Source organism: Micromesistius poutassou (genome assembly GCF_964030765.1).
Source record: "Micromesistius poutassou genome assembly, chromosome: 9".
Classification (NCBI taxonomy): domain Eukaryota; kingdom Metazoa; phylum Chordata; class Actinopteri; order Gadiformes; family Gadidae; genus Micromesistius; species Micromesistius poutassou.
Window position 1 is genome coordinate 6,872,453 of NC_140279.1, and position 16,878 is coordinate 6,889,330.

The following is a 16,878-nucleotide window of genomic DNA, read 5'->3' on the forward strand; positions in this document are numbered from 1 at the left end:
TCCTGTCTCCCTTTCTTTTTAATGTGTACATGAATGATTTGTCTCTGATGTTGAATACATGTGGTACAGGTTGTAGAGTTGGTGATCTACTAATTAATCACTTTATGTACGCAGACGACCTGGTCATCTTCAGCCCTTACAGTGCTGGTCTCCAACAGCTATTGAGAACATGCACACAGTATGGTGCTGACTTTGACATAAAGTACAATGCTGGTAAGAGTAAAGTTATGATTATTAGAAGCAGAGAAGACAGACAGTCAACCTTCCCTGACTTCCATCTGTCTGGTACTGCACTCAGTGTGTGCAGTGAGATTAAGTATCTGGGGCATATTATTGTTAATGACTTGTCCGATGATAAAGATATGTACAGGCAGCGTCGTAAGCTCTATGCACAAGCAAACATGCTATGTCGTAAGTTTAGCATGTGCTCTGTAGCTGTAAAAATTGCATTGTTTAAAGCATATTGCACACCTCTGTACACAGCCCACCTGTGGTGCCACTACAAACAAGGTAGTATAAGAAAGCTTACAGTAGCTTATAATGACAGCATGAGGCTACTGTTGAGAGCCCCAAGAAGCTCCAGTGCAAGCCATATGTTTGTTAGTGTCGGGGTACCCACCTGCTCTGCTGTTCTGCGCAATCTGATGCACAGATTTATGTGTAGGGCGTCAGAATCAGAGAATGCACTTATTAATGTGTTGGTTAATCCTGTACGCAGTTCTGTAAGATTTTCGTCCAGACTGTGGAACCATTTTAGAACATGTTTGTATGCAAGCCTACACTGAATAGTGGGGAAGGCTCTGTACTTTGTATTTTGTGTTTTTTTTTTTTTTTTTTTCTGTCTTTGTTTTTATTATCTTATTCTGCTTTTATGGTGATATGGATCCCCCTGGGTCTGAAATAAAGATTTATTATTATTATTATTATTATTATTATGATAAATTAGGAGGCCGAAGCCCTAAAGGAGGTGGTGAGGTGAGGTGGCGTTCTTTGTACTTAATTGTGTAGCATGTACTTAATTGTGTTGTGCATGCATGTTGTGTAGCACAGAGCTGCCGACTCTCACGGTTTCACCATGTAACACACGCTTTTGCCTGCTTACACACGCTCACACGCCACACATCCAATTTCTCACGGCAAAAAATATAAAAAATACGCGCCCCCCATCAACAATCCCAATCCCCCCCCCCATCAACAATCCCGATTCCCCCCCCCCCCCCACAGTCAACATTTACACCCGCGGACCCTGCTATAAAGTATGCATTACAAGATTCTACAGAATCTCACGCCAGCGAAAACCCAAAAGTTGGCAGCCCTGGTGTAGCATGTACTTATTTGTGTAGCATCTGCAGTAGCTAGCTATCACTGCTGTACACAGGGTTAGGGTTAATGGGGTTAGCTTGGCGAATGTTAGTACTTGCACTTGGTTCTATGAACATCTTTACTGTACCGACGGCGATATATTGTTTCACTTCTATGACAAATGTACTTATTGTAAGTCGCTTTGGATAAAAGCGTCTGCTAAATGCCCTAAATGTAAATGTGATAAAATGAGTAGGTGACTTCTGAGTCGAGGACAGTAACAAGTAAGCTATAGACCTGGGGTCTCTTTTATATCGAAGAGGGTCTCAAAGCATATGATTATCAATTTGGGGGCGCCAGCCCTACAAGAAATGAATCACAAAGCCTCAGCAAATGCTCCGAGATTGCTAAGGATGACAAAATGTATATTCACGTTTCCCGGGTTCCCGGGAACGACATATGAGATTTGGAGTTCTAGCCCTTACAGAAAAATAGTTTTCCCAAATGGGCTTCTTGTTGACAAAGCCTGTCAGAAGTGTTGCCAGAAGACCTAGTGGATCAGAATGTGGTGTAAAAGGCCGCTTTTGAGATGGGAAGGTCCTACCGCCCTGAAACTTGACAACCTTATTCTAGGGCCTGACTGGGACGCCCACACCAAAACTTGCCTGCATGTTACAGAAAATGACATAATGGCCATAGGTTGAAACAAGTGGATATTTAAGCAATATCACATGAGAAGGAGTGATGCTGTACTGAATTTCAGAACGGCTGTGATTCTGTCTTAGGTACGAGGCCGTAGGCAGCGTGTGTGGGCTTAACACGCCTCCTGCCATAAATAAGTTTTCATGGCAAAAGAAAATCCAACTGTTTTTATGAATTCACAAGATTCCTCAAAATCCCAAGAGAAGCTGCATTTAAGGCTGAGGCTTTTAGGAAAGAGCGGGTCTGTTATCCCCATGGTTACGACCCACACCAACTCATGATACTTTTTTAGTACCGTTGTGTTACTGTTATTAGTGTTATAATGAGCGATGTTACATATGAAATGCACCACATACCGTAGCGTTATACTATAGGTGTCCAGGAAGCCTAACCCTGACTTGGATGTGGACATGAAACACATCGCTGCTCAGACAGAGATTCACCATCCACACACACCGGGGTGTTGATCCTGGACAAACGCTGCAATGTCATCAGATTAGAGCATCAGATCAGAACCTCAGATCAGAACCTCAGATCAGAGCATCAGAAGATCAGAACCTCAGATCAGAGCATCAGAGAATCAGATCAGAATGGGCTTTCCGTATGAACAACCCCAAAGTCCTGAGGTGCTGCAAGTCAACAAACTAATAGCAATTCCATCAATATTACTTAAGGACACGAGCATCTCCCAACGTCTCAAGCATAAACCAAAATAAAACTAGATTGAACTAAACAGGCAGGACATGTATGCTTCTATGAAATAGAGCTCTTAAGTGAATGAGCTTCTTCTTTTGAGGTTAATCAAAATTCAGAAAAACTGCAGAATTAATTTTCTCAAATTAATGCATTATGCTTCCGTACATGGTGCTGTCTGATCAATGAAAATGCGTAGGGCAGGGGGCAAAAATGGCTCCAACTTCACCGGCAGGGCTGTTATCTCGATCCTGCTGTTGTCATCTAACTTCTGCGTCTGCTGCGTGTGTGTGAATGTATGTGCGTGTGTGCGTGCAGTGTGTGTGTGTGTGCGTGCGTGCTGTGTGTGTGAGCTGCTCGCTGCTTGGCACATGTGCACTTGACCAAGTGTGGAGGAGCCGACAGGCCTGCTATTATAATAGTAAGATGAGACACCGAAGCCTTTTTAGCAGGGTGATTATAGTCCAAAGAGGTTGCGGACGTTGGAAGCACACGCGGTTCAGTACACAGGCTATTACAGTTCAACAGATGTTTTGCAAAGTATTTCCTGACGTTTTTTGGTGGTTTGGTGGATTAGAAAAGGAATATCATTGAAGGAGTGCTGTGGTTTGAAAAGGTTAAGGAAACACTCCGCAGTAGAGGGCAAATTTACTCATTCTAGTGTCAGCTTGCTCAAGATAGTTGTAAAGATTCAGCCAAAACATCAGTTTTGCAAGAAAAATATATAGCACCAAAAAAAAGGGACATGAATGTTTTAATGTGTGTGTGAGTGTATGTCACAGACACCACATCAATGTGGTACAGGCAATATGTACCTACATTGTGAAACCAATGGCAGACACGTTGCTCAGACGCTACAAGATGGAGCAGAGATTATAGTCCATTCCTTTATGTTCAAGTGACCAGCAAGCGCCTACCACCACCACCTCCTCCCAACACCACCCACACACTCTGCATTGCCATGGAGGCTAACACAGCATATATCAAGGATCTTCTACAAGATGTTGATACGCATCCTTTTGGCTTCCTGTCTGGGTCCTGAGTTCCCAATATCCCTATCCCAATATCTGGCATTGAGAGGCCAGTTTGCAGCCAGTTTGCTTTATTGATCGGTGTAAATCATTACCTGGAGATAAAACACAAAAAAACATGCACTTTTACGGGAATAGGCATTCTTCTTTCGGTAAATACTGGAAATTGTACCGAATGATCAATGATGAAACACAGGTATATTGGTTCAATAACACATAATAACACAACCCCCCCTCTGCATTTCCCTCAGACAGAAGTTTAAGAGGAACAGACTTGGGCTTTCCTCCTCTAGGTTGTACTGGTCTTGGTGTTGGTGAATTGTTTTGTGAATGCCGACAAAATGCACAGATTATCTAAAGGGTGTGTTCTTTTAATATGGATGGTTGCATTTAAAGTAGTGACAGGCCAAGGTAAGAACACTTTCAGAGAAATTTTGATCACAGATAGCTTAGATAGTTCTGTCTCATTGTTTCTGTTGTGGTTTATTTGTTAATGTGCTTCCTATGTAGGCTGTGTGATTTAACTTACAATTAACTTACTACAAGACACAGGCGGACATTATGTATTCATGGATCATGTAATGTCCGTGTGGATATCATTTCAAAATCTCAGAGGTGCATGACACACAGCCTATTGCTGTATGAAATGTTTGCAATACGTGATTACGTCTTTCTTGGTTTGCGGCGACTCGCGGGGTTTGACTCCCACGCACGCTCTCGCATTGGAAGCTGAATGGCAATGATGCAGCTAACTACCATGTCAAACGCCTTGTTTGCACTCAAAATTTGAGAAGCATCTCGCTGCAGCCTGCGGGAAGGCGGGGCGTGACATCACGCCCTGCCCACATCACGGGCGAGTGCATTCTGGGATTGCGTAGCCCATATAAAACCAACAGAAGAAGAAAAATACGTCTTTCTTGAAAGTACTTGAACTAAATACGTCCTCTTGAACTAGCAGCTAACCCCTAACCCTAACTAACAGCTAACCCTAACCCTAACCTTAACTAGCAGCTAACCATAACCCTAACCCAAACCTGACTTAGATTAGCTAGGCCTTAACATAAAATATTTCACTACTGAACAACGAATGATTTGAGGAGTTCCCAGAATGCACTCGCCGGTGATGTGGGCAGGGCATGATGTCACGCCCCGCCTTCCCGCAGGTCGCAGCGAGACGTACTTGCAAAATTTACTGCCATGATAATATGATGTCAGACTCTGCAGTGGGAGGTGCTGAAGTGCAGAAATCCCGCCTTCCAGTGGTTAGCCACGCCCTCAAACGAAGCTGTTCACAGCGGGGGGTGCGTGGAGTACGGTTTGTTGCATTGCCTCGCCTCGCGTAACATAATGCATTCTGGGATAAAAAAAGGTCAGAAATGCTGGTGATAACTTCCCTATGCGACATGTCACATGGCTTTAAAAACTCACGGGAGCTACAGGGTAACTACCTCCGTCTGCTTTTCTGTGCATATGGTCTCAAATAAATGCAGACATAAGACACTCCCCTCAACATATCAAAACGTTGCCCTAGTTGGTTGGAATTACCACGTGGAATTTCCTACGTGAGAAATGACTCCTTTCAAAGAGGCGTGCCCTCTCCCAAACTATGCTTGTTCAAACTACAAGAAGTGCACCTGTGTCCGACTTGACGTGGTGGGAACTTGATGTGTGTCTGACTAGTTCCGGCGGATCATCTCAAGTCTCGTGCATGCATGCGCTCAAATGCAGTCTGCGATCTGAAACACGCCTTATTGCTCGTTCCCAGAGTGACTCGCTGAGCAAATTCAAATTGTGCTCTCGCGAGAACTCCCAGACACTAGATCAGGGCTATTCAACCTCCTTAACAAGTGGGCCAAAAAGGAAAACCACTGGCGGTTCAGGGGCCACACATAGAGTAAAACTATGTCAATGAATCGCTACAAATAAATCTTACTTAAAGTAGTGTTAACTTAATAGATATAGTACTACTACATGGAATAAACTTGGCAGACGCATTCCTTTCTTCTTCACTTTTAATCATATAATTATAACATTTTTTGTTAATAAATATTATATATTTATTAATATTTGTTAATAAGTTTTTTTGGCTTGGAGACACATCTTGAAGCGTGTTCTTAGCCTAGCTAAAGTGACTTTCTCCGTGGCCCGCCAGCATAAAATGCAACTTGAGCTTGACTGAGCCAATAGCAGGTGCAGACAGAGCCTTATATGCATGTGTATGACAGATGTAATGCATTTGTTTTATTTATCATATTACATTGTAATATGATCAATTACGGAGCCGCCGAAGTGACATGAACGAAAAAAAAAAAAAAAAAAAAAAAACATGTACTGGGGACAAACTTTTGCTTGAGTTTGTTTTGCGAGATCTTGACTTTATTTTGCGAGATCTTGACTTTATTTTGCGAGATCTTGACTTTGATTTGCGAAATCTTGACTTTGATTTGCGAGATCTTGTGTTTGTTTTGCGAGATCTCCAGTTTGATTTGCGAGATGTTGATCCAGCCCCACCAGACCCACACGCACATTGCAATCTTCACGGCGAACCGCTGGTCCGTGTCCCCCTCGGGGGCGGGTCTGTGGACTCCAGCCCCGCCGGACCAACACACACGCAGCCTAACTCTAGCCCCAGGAAAGGAGCAAAACAAACGGCAAAACACTGGTCCGTGTCCCCCTCGGGAGCGGGTCCACGGACTCCAGCCTCACCAGACCCTGGCCAGGTCAGCAATGTGCGTGTGGGTCTGGCGAGGCTGGAGTCCGACGGCGAAACGTGTCCCCCCCCCTCCAGCCTAGCCTCTCCAGCCTCTGCAGAGCCGCTCCCAAGGGGGTCTCGCCCTCCCACCATCTCCAGGGCACAAAGTCAGTGTTTGTCCCCAGTACATGTTTTTTTTTTTTTGTAACAAGCCTGCCATCACCCAATATTGTTCGGTATTCACATTGGGAGCATCACAGTCCGGTCCCAGCACGACCAACACTGCAGTAACGACTCCTGCAACTCCGTAATGGTTCCCAAGCCATGAGCTTCCCGATCGCGTGCACGTGCCAGGCACGGGCACATTAACCAAGATGAATCAGATGAAGCGGAGCTCACGTCAGCATATAAGACAGTACCAAACACCATGCAAGAACGTGGTTCCTAGTTGTGACTATTGTCAATAGTGTTTCTAAGACGAGTTTCTCACCTTTGTTTTCTCATGTAAAGTCTGTGGTTTTTGTACTGCGTTTGTACTCACTTCAGTAAAGAATTATTTTATTTTATTATATGTTGTCCCTCTCTCTGCATAGACGACAGCAGTCACCAAAGACCGTGTGGGCCTCCGCCGCCGCTCCCTGATGGAGACATCAGCAGTGATTTGAAGTCACCCTTCCAGCACAGGGAAACAGTGAGATACACTTGTCACTTAAAGTTCACCATTGAGGGAGAAGTCAAGACCTGTATGAACGGACAATGGACCGGAGAGACTACATGTCTTAGTAAGTAGTCTCTGAACCTTTAAGTCAAATTGAGGTCAATGTTACGATACTGTACAGTCAACAGTTGTTGCCTGAACACACACAGCATTGATTACAGTCAACAAAAAATAGTGATGATGTCACTTAAAAATTGACTTTAATTTCCATCTGAAATTAACATTATTTAGGATCTTTCATATAGCATAATTATGTTTTCCATCCATGATGTGCATGGAGTTTGTAATATTGTTCATAAACATTGGAATTAGTTCCAGAAAGCAGGTTGGTAAATCTTAAGCTTTATCAGAAACCAGAAAACTGATGATGATGTCTATGGCAATTTTTGTAAAAATTATATAGGCTAAAATGTATACACTGAGCACCGTATCAAATAACAAAACACTCAAAGTCAAAACCATCTATTTCAAATATGGGGCTGTATTTCAAATCTGGCCCGTCTCTTATGGAAGGCTCTTCTTACACACCAAACATGCTAGGAGTGGATAACAGAGCTCACCCAATGAACACTGAACGTCTTCCCATCAGGGCTAACTTGGAGCCTTTCAGAAGAGTTTATTTGTCATCTTGCCGTTGATTGGTGCAGCCTTAACCACATTCTGGTCTTTTTCTCTTTCAGGGCCGTGCACCGTGGGCAGACAGCAGTTGCAACCACATCATATTAAATTCCTTCGAGACGGAGTTGAAGAGTTGGACTGTGCTCACGATGATAGGCTTACATTTGTTTGTGAAGAAGGATTCGTACACAGCCTAAAGACAATTAGTAAGGTCTGTGTCAATGGAGAGATTGATTTGCCTACTTGCCACAGGGAGGGAGAAGTGAAGACCTGTGAGAACGGACAATCGACCAGAGAGACTTCATGCCTTAGTGAGTAGTCTCTGAACCTTTAAGTTAGATTTAGGTCAATGTTACGATACTGTACAGTCAACAGTTGTTGCCTGAACACACACAGCATTGATTACATGAAAGAATATATCAAGAGTGATGATGGTCACTTAAAAGTTGACTTTCATTTCCATCTTAATGGGGGGTGAATGGATCAAAATCAGTTTAATTTATTATATTTTTTATTTCCTTTAATTAATACACAGGATCATATGTTATAATCCCTTGTGCCAAAATCCAAGGAAATCACATATTCAGAAGCCCCTGAGAAAGAATGAAAGAATAAACCATCATAGCACATACTTTACTATTGATTGACGTTGTAACCGTCTGTTGGCATCGACTTTGCTCAGTTTTAAACGTTGTAGGCTACTGGTAAACCAGCTCCAGATAAGGGCAAGTGTAGCCTTCCATACAGTGGCGATACAATGTGCTTCTCATAAATAAAAGCAAAAGGATAGTAGGTGATAGGCTACAAGGAAATAAAGGCATGCAAACTTGAAACTTATCTTACTAAGTTCGGTTTGGTTCTGACTGTTTTTTATTGGATAAAAAAACCCTTGCGGTCGCTGTCAGGAACACGCGTAAGCGTGAGCGTCATCACTGGTGAGCCGTCTCGTTATCACCAGGACCATGGACGTTCCTTTAGGCTAATTGCAATCGCGTCAAGACAAATCTGATTGGCCAATACACATTGATTAATGAAATAATTTTCAAATGACTAAAATGATCCCTCTCTTCATCCCATATCAAAACATGATATACAACATGTCGTGGAACATAAACAACAAGAGATATTTATAAGCTATACTTTTCTAATTACTTAAATTATCCCTCTCTTCATCCCATATCCCAAACATGACATACAAAATGTCGTGGAACAGAAACTACAACCAGAGATAAGCTATCATTTTATTGTCATTGCAGTTTTAAAGCTCGCCACCAGGGGGTGCTGCAGCACCTGCCGCACCCCTACTTCCCGCGCCACTGGGTTGCTTCATAAATAGGCATCAGTTAACGCCTATTCAGCAGGTGTGTGAGTGTCTGTACTGTGGTTCATTGTTGGTTTAAGCAGCCTCACCTGGCCCAAGTCACACAGATTACTCTTGGGCAGGTTGAGGCTGCACACCTGTTGTGCATTGAGTAATCAATGCACCAAAAAAGGAGATGTTTTTATCCAAAGTGTCAATTAAGGCTCAGTACAACCAAAGCAATCACAATTAGATGACTACACAATTGCCAAGAGTGCAGAGTTTATGGAAGTTTAAAGCTACCTTAAGTTTCATTGTGTTCTATTAAAGCCATTCAGCATAGTTAAGCCCAGTGCAAAACCATCAGCCGTTAACGTGAGTAGCCCAGGCAAGATTTTAGTGTTTTGTTTTTCTTGTTTTTCATTTTTTCCAACTTGTTTGTTTCATCATCAATAGATGAGGAAATGTATATTTGGTTTTGGACATTGGACAATTCCGGTATTTTGAACATTTAGCCCCATTTCTGGTTTGTCTAGGATGAAATAGAGTGGTTGACACCGAAATTTTGACTATTGGTCCTGTCTCTGGTATTTGGTTCATTTAGAATTGCCCCTGCCTGCTTCAGAATGTCTGGCTATGGGCATTCACAAACCTGTCCGTAAAACAACCCTAAACGTTAGGGTTAGAAATGTGCAACTCACCGAGTGGTTAATGGTGTTTGTTGATGTTCCAAATCAAGTATCATAGTGAAATGTTTTAGTTTATAGTTAGTTTCTGTCGTGTTTTATTTGGCATTTTGTAAATCCCATTGAAACGGAAACCGGACCGGTACCGGAAATGGAAATGGAGCTGTTTACGTTTGGTTGTAGTATTTTTGCTCAGTTCTCCGTATCAACAGTAGGGCTAGAGCGAGCGAAAAGACTACAACCAGCCCCCCTTTCTGTTTCAGGTCAACGAGAGTCTTCCAACAGAAGGATCAATGGATTTACAAAATGCCAAACAAAAGAGAGTATTTTCAGACAACTTACTACTTTTACTCCCCACAATATAGAACATTCTACTCCTTACACACTGTCATCGTGGCCGAGTCTAGGCAAAGCCCCAAGTAGATTAGCCGATGGCTGGGGAGCGGAAAGCTCTTACCCAGTTGATGGCGAAACCCAAGACGGAGAGATGATTTATCACCGTCATGGGGTCTCTTCTCACAGCTTCCCCTGAATGGCACAGAAGTAAATTGTCGAGATAAAAATAAAGATAATATTTGCTTGACTCTTGAGCGGCCCCAGCGCCACCTCCACAAACTACCAGAGTGATTTAACTTTTTTTTATTTTTAAGTGTCTGTACTTCTAAAGAAGGAAAAAAACTCATGTCACAACTGTCCAAAGTTTCTTTGACCAGATTTTAAGAAATGAAGTGGGCTATAGTTAGGTCCTTCTAATACAGGACTTCTTGCTCAATTAATTCAATGAAATCAATTAAAATGGCCGCTGTTGCTTTGAGTATTGTCAGTATTAATTCAATTTGATATAAATTTGATTTGCAGAAGTGACATGTCAACTACTGTGAGCAAAAGAAACCACTTATCTTGATGTGCAAAAAGGGAGAATTTCATCAGAGAAACTGTTTCAGTGAAATGCAACCCAGGCTTCTGGTTTTCCTCTGATCAGCGATTTAACTTTACAAGACACAGGCAGAGATTGTGTAATGTCCGTGTGGATATAGTTTCAAAATCTCAGAGGTACATGACACACAGCCTATTACTGTATGAAACGTGCGCAATACGTTATTATGTCTTTCTTGGTTTGCGGCGGCTCGCGGGGTTTGACTCCCACGCACGCTCTCGTATGGGAAGCTGAATGGCAATGATGCAGCTAACTACCATAAAGGAAATCACTTCCAGCTGGCAGAAGACATAAGGCACAAAATGAAGAAGTGCAATAATCGGTGTAAACATAATGCTTTTTTACGCATTGTTTCCAGATTAATCGCAAGCGTTAACACTGACAGGAAGCCCTTATATATCTATATCTATATATCGATATAGATATATCGATATATAGATATATAGATATAGATATAGATCTATGACATATTCTGTTTTATAGCTGATGGCTCTGAACTGGAGAAGGTGGAGGCTGCGGTCGTGCCTGGGTCCAGTGCAACAACCACGGCAGGTGAGGAGCATCACAGCTGTGACCCACAAAATTCTATGTCCGAACCAGGGGGAGTATTCACACACACAGAAAACGCCCCTCATTAAGTGTGTCAAACGACTTGTTTGCGCTCAAAATTTACTGCTGTGATAATGTGACGTCAGACTCTACAGTGGGAGGTGCTGAAGTGCAGAAATCCCGCCTTCCAGCGGTTAGCCACGCCCTCAAACGAAGCTGTTCACAGCAGGGGGTGCGTGGAGTACGGTTTGTTGTGTTGCCTCACCTCGCGTAACATAATGCATTCTGGGATAAAAAAAGGTCAGAAATGCTGGTGATAACTTCCCTATGCGACATGTCACATGGCTTTAAAAACTCGTAGGAGCTCCAGGGTAACTCCCTCCATCTGACGTGGTGGGAACTTGATGTGTGTCTGACTAGTTCCGGCGGATCTTCTGAAGTCTCGTGCATACATGCGCTCAAATGCAGGCGATCTGAAACACGCCTTACTTCTCGTTCCCAGAGTGACTCGCTGAGCAAATTCAAATTGTGCTCTTGCGAGAACTCCCAGACACTAGATCAGGGCTATTCAACCTCCTTAACAAGTGGGCCAAAAAGGAAAACCACTGGGGGTTCAGGGGCCACACAAGTAAAACAGCTTCGAGACACATCTTGAAGCGTGTTGTTAGCCTAGCTAAAGTGACTTTCTCCGTGGCCCGCCAGCATAAAATGCAACTTGAGCTTGACTGAGCCAATAGCAGGTGCAGACAGAGCCTTATATGCATGTGTATGACAGATTTAATGCATTTGTTTTATTTATCATATTACATTGTAATATGATAAATTACAGAGCCACCAAAGTGACCATGAAGGGAAAATGTACTGGGGACAAACACTGACATAGTTTTGCGAGATGTTGAGTTTGCTTTGCGAGATCTTGACTTTGATTTGCGAGATCTTGATTTTATTTTGCAAGATCTTGTGTTTGTTTCGTGAGATCTTGATCCAGCCTCGCCAGACCCACACGCACATTGCTGGTCAGCAATGTGCTGGCCAGGATCTGGCGAGGCTGGATTCCGCGGACCCGCTCCCGAGGGGGACACGGACCAGCGTTTCGCCGTTTATGTTGCTCCTTTCCTGGGGCTAGAGTTAGCCGTGTATGTGTGTGTGTTGGTCCGGGCTGGATCAAGATTTCGCAAATCAAAGTCAAGTTCTCGCAAATTAAAAAAAAAAAACGAAGACAAAGAAAAAAAAAAGATGAAAAAAAAACATGTACTGGGGACAAACACTGACTATAATTTTGTGAGATCTTGACTTTATTTTGCGATATCTTGACTATGATTTGCGAGATCTTGTGTTTGTTTTGCGAGATCTCTAGTCTAGTTTGATTCGCGAGATGTTGATCCATCCCCGCTGGACCAACACACACACACGAGCACAGCCTAACTCTAGCCCCAGGAAAGGAGCAAAACAAACGGCAAAACACTGGTCCGTGTCCCCCTCAGGAGCGGGTCCACGGACTCCAGCCTCGCCAGACCCTGGCCAGATCAGCACGTGTCCCCCCCCCCTCCAGCCTCGCCTCTCCAGCCTCTGCAAAGCCGCTCCCGAGGGGGTCTCGCCCTCCCACCATCTCCAGGGCACATCCACCACCCCGATCGCCAGCCGGCCCTTTGAGCCCAAATCAAAGTCAAGATCTCGCAAAACAAACTCAAGATCTCGCAAAACTATAGTCAGTGTTTGTCCCCAGTAGGCCTACATGTTTTTTTTTTTTCTTTTTTTCTCTCCTTCATGTCACTTCGGCGGCTCCGTAATGGAAGCCCATTCCCGCCAGTAAAAAAAAAAAAGATAAATTCTTCCTTGATAAAAAATAAAATCCCCATTGTACGTCATAATAATGAGAATTCAAATTCATAATAATTAAATAAAAAGTCATAATAATGAGATAAAAAGTCGAAATTCTGAGATAAAAAGTCATAAGAGATAAAAAAAAAAAAAGTCATAAGAGATTAATAGACAATTATGAGATAGAAAGTAAAGTGCATTGAAAGACTTTAACAAAAGTAACTATAGCTGTAATTCTTACCTTATTTTAAGGTAAGAATTACAGCTACTATGGTTACTTTCAAGTCTTTCAATAAGTACACTGTTACAACTAAACAAATTAGATCTCTGTTCGTGTAGTCAAAGCTACGCGAACAGAGATCTAATTTGTTTAGTTAATTTAAGCATGGTTGGGGATGCCAGCGATGATGGTGACGATGAAGAGACCTTTGAAAACAGCGCTACTGGAGCGCATGCACACTTTACTTTCTATCTAGAAAAAAAAATTAAGAAGGAATAGGCCTGCACTAGATTATCAAACACAATTTTGACAAAAACAACAAAGGTGAGACATAATCTTTGGTTGTAACTTGAAGAAGTGAAGTTTATTCTAAAAAACACATCACAGTGATGTGGTTTGGACTGTTGGAATCAGTGGAGTCTCAACTTTCATGATATATTGTTTGTGTAGATCAAGGATTAGCAACAATATCATTTTAATGTGCATGTGCACAGCTATGAAATACATACCTCATGTTGCTGCATGCTTCTCATTTAGTTTGGGGTTGGGATTGTCTGTCGGTTAGCTAACAATGGTTATGATAGACTAAATCTTAAGTATCTAATCTTTCTTGTGGTGTGTCACCACACTACTTTTTCTTGTGTTGTGCCTGACAAAGTCTTTGAAATTGGCTTTCAAAAAAATGGCTATGTGTCGACGATTGAAGTGAAATCATACTATGGGCCCTAGTTAGACGGTCTAAAACACAGACGTCAAGGCGCAAAGTCAAAGTACTTTGTGGGCGGTTCTATGGCGCTGTTGCTATTATGACGGCGGGATAAATGAGCTTTGCGCCTGGCGTAAATCTAAAATGGGTTGGGCTGAGACCTGTAGGTGTGTTTTGGGCGTTACGTGCAATAAACCAATGAGAGTTCCACCTGGGTCCGTGTACTTTGCGGCCATTCGATTTTCAATTAGAAATCAAAAATGAAAAAGTGACAGATTATTTTGTTTTTTGTTTTTTAATCTAACACAAAAAACAAAAAAATGTTTGGTTTTTCATATTTCAATTGTAGGCTCAGATCAAAAATACGAAATGGAAAAACGGGCCACAGGGGTCCGTGTACTTCGCGGCCATTCGATTTTTCCTTTAAACAGAACTGTCAAAAAACGAAAGTAAGCTGGTAATTTGGTTTTCCGTTTCAAACAAAAAACAAAAAAACAAAAATTCAGGCTGGTTTTTTGGTTTTTTGGTTTTTGCTTTTAAAACCAAAAAACGAGGAGACCAAAATCAAATAACGGCCAATTTTTTATTTTGTTTGTTACAAAATCTCTCTTTTCGTTTTTGATAATAATATTAACGCTGATGACAGACCGGAAGTGTCTGGACTTCAAAATAAAAGCCCAGTGCATTGACTTATAGCCAAGAAAAAAACAAAAACTTGTTTCCCCCTTGTAAATGTTGTGTTTTGAGCAGGTTTTGAGCATATGCATACATTTTCGCAGCTGTTTGCCGCTGATACGTGTGTGTGTTTGTTTATAAATATATATATATATATTACGATCTGCTGCAGTAAGGCCACCGCTGGGGGCTGGGTGCATGATAGACCAACTACTCCCGACTCATTTCAACCCTGAGATCTCCAACCCCGGGCATATTTGGCAGGTGGCAGCGGCCCTTTTATGGTTCTTTTCTACTCTTTTCAGCCACATGAGATCCAGTCCCAGACCTCGGTTACAGTCAGGGAACTAGTGGAATCACCTCCGCTGTGCGTAATAGTCGCGCGTAATGACAGCTCCTCGCCGGATGAATCTACACATTTTTCCCACTATGTCGGCCCATTTCAAAACTTATTCGGGCGCCAGCATACAATTTATATTATCATTGTTAAGATGACATCAGTGACAAATTTATTTAAGTATAAATCCGACCAATTAAATATTAAAATCAAATTCAGTCCTGTGGCCCGTTTTTCCATTTCGTATTTTTGATCTGAGCCTACAATTGAAATATGAAAAACCAAACATTTTTTTGTTTTTTGTGTTAGATTAAAAAACAAAAAACAAAATAATCTGTCACTTTTTCATTTTTTGATTTTTGATTTCTAATTGAAAATCGAATGGCCGCAAAGTACACGGACCTCGATGGTCGCAACTGTGGGTCTATTTAATGAAAATGCGGCAATACATTAACAAACATTGTTTGTTACCAGTATTGTATACATTATCGTTATCGACTTGTGTTCATAATATGCATGTGTCCCCCCATTAATATACATCGCCAGGACTGCATTATGCATTACGTGTTTAGTTTGCGTGTGTTTAAACAGAAGGGTGCGCACACACACGCGCACCAAGCATCACCTGCATTCATTCATTCTTTTAAACACTCGCGGTAAAACTATTTTCTCACGATCAAATACTCATCAATCCTAAAAGTAATGGGCTTGTACACGATGTCTGTGTCAAGAACATATGTGTTTGATGTACGGTGTTTGCAGATGCATTGATTTAAAAGTACAACTCATCTGTTCTTTCCCAAATAATTTAACCAACCATTTACCCTAAAATTTGATTTTGTTTTGCAGAAATTGGAACTGCTGCGTCCGTGTAGATGAGAAGCAAAGTGTATGCGCGTTGTGCGAATGCGACATTAGGCTTTGCGCCCTTAAAATAGCATCCGAACAACGAGCCACTGACTTTAGACTAGATATTTCCTGGTCAGTTGCGCAATTGTACTGGCGCAATGCTTGCATGCGTCAGTGTAGAAAGTCAATTGCGCCGGGCGCAAGATAGGGCCCTATAACTGTTTGACAGTTGGCATAGGCCTACATGATAAACTTTAACACCTAAATCTTTTTAAATTGTCCAAAGTTACTTTGACCCAATTTGAAGACCATAAGTGGCTGCAGTGTAGCCTATAGGTATTCAGGGCTTTATCAGGCACAGACATAAATATGAGGGCTATTGCTTGCTGGGTAATGGCAGTATTAATTTGTTATCCTACTTTTTGATTTTCAGGAGTGACATGTCAACTGCTGCAAGTAAGAGGAACCACTTATCTTGACGTAAATAAAGACAGATTTTTACCAGGAGAAACCGTTTCGGTGGAATGCAACCGAGGCCGCTGGTTTTCCTACTTTGATCAACGAACACAGAAAACAATTAATTGTACAGAAAGTGGGGAATGGGATGCAGATGCAATATGCCAAGGTAGGCAACATTATTTTCACGCATCAATTAGTTGTAGATGCATAAATGTTCTTAGGATTGTTGTCCTCTTATGTGAACCAACCAGGTCGTCTCGATCCTTCAGGTTTGATTGGATTAATGTTTTTTTTTTAACAATTGTTATGAAATTAAAGTAAACCATACGTAAGTGTGCAGAAATCTTTATTGAGAACTATGTAGATGCCACATTGTATGTTTTGGGAAAACAATCATGAGCTACTATAAGTTCCCACTGAAACACAATTGTGCTTCTTTATTCAGAGATCAGATGTCAGGATCCAAATGATCCTAATTTGAAACAACGGCTTCCAAGTAAACGGAGGGGTGATTATGCAGAATACCGGTGTAAAGAAGGCTTCAGGCAAACGCTAGGTGCTCGGAAAACGGATGGACACCAAA

At 42.0% G+C, this 16,878-nt stretch overlaps 2 protein-coding genes across 3 annotated transcripts in view; both read left to right on the forward strand.

Annotated features, from left to right (window-relative positions):
• LOC311352788 (complement factor H-like) overlaps positions 1–16,878 on the forward strand; it is a 135,838-nt gene that overhangs the window by 107,732 nt on the left and 11,228 nt on the right. The window lies entirely within an intron of this gene.
• Positions 3,965–13,184, forward strand: LOC311352789 (uncharacterized protein). 2 transcript variants are annotated; one of them, XM_084472588.1, is made up of 5 exons: positions 3,965–4,139; positions 7,014–7,202; positions 7,819–8,067; positions 11,163–11,231; positions 12,713–13,184. In XM_084472588.1, exons 1-5 carry the CDS (start codon positions 4,070–4,072, stop codon positions 12,955–12,957), a joined length of 822 nt encoding a protein of 273 aa, XP_084328714.1. In that variant the 5' UTR covers positions 3,965–4,069; the 3' UTR covers positions 12,958–13,184. The 2 variants fall into 2 exon arrangements, 1 of the variants encoding a protein (XP_084328714.1); XR_014636939.1 differs by lacking the exons at positions 11,163–11,231; positions 12,713–13,184 and adding an exon at positions 10,006–11,153.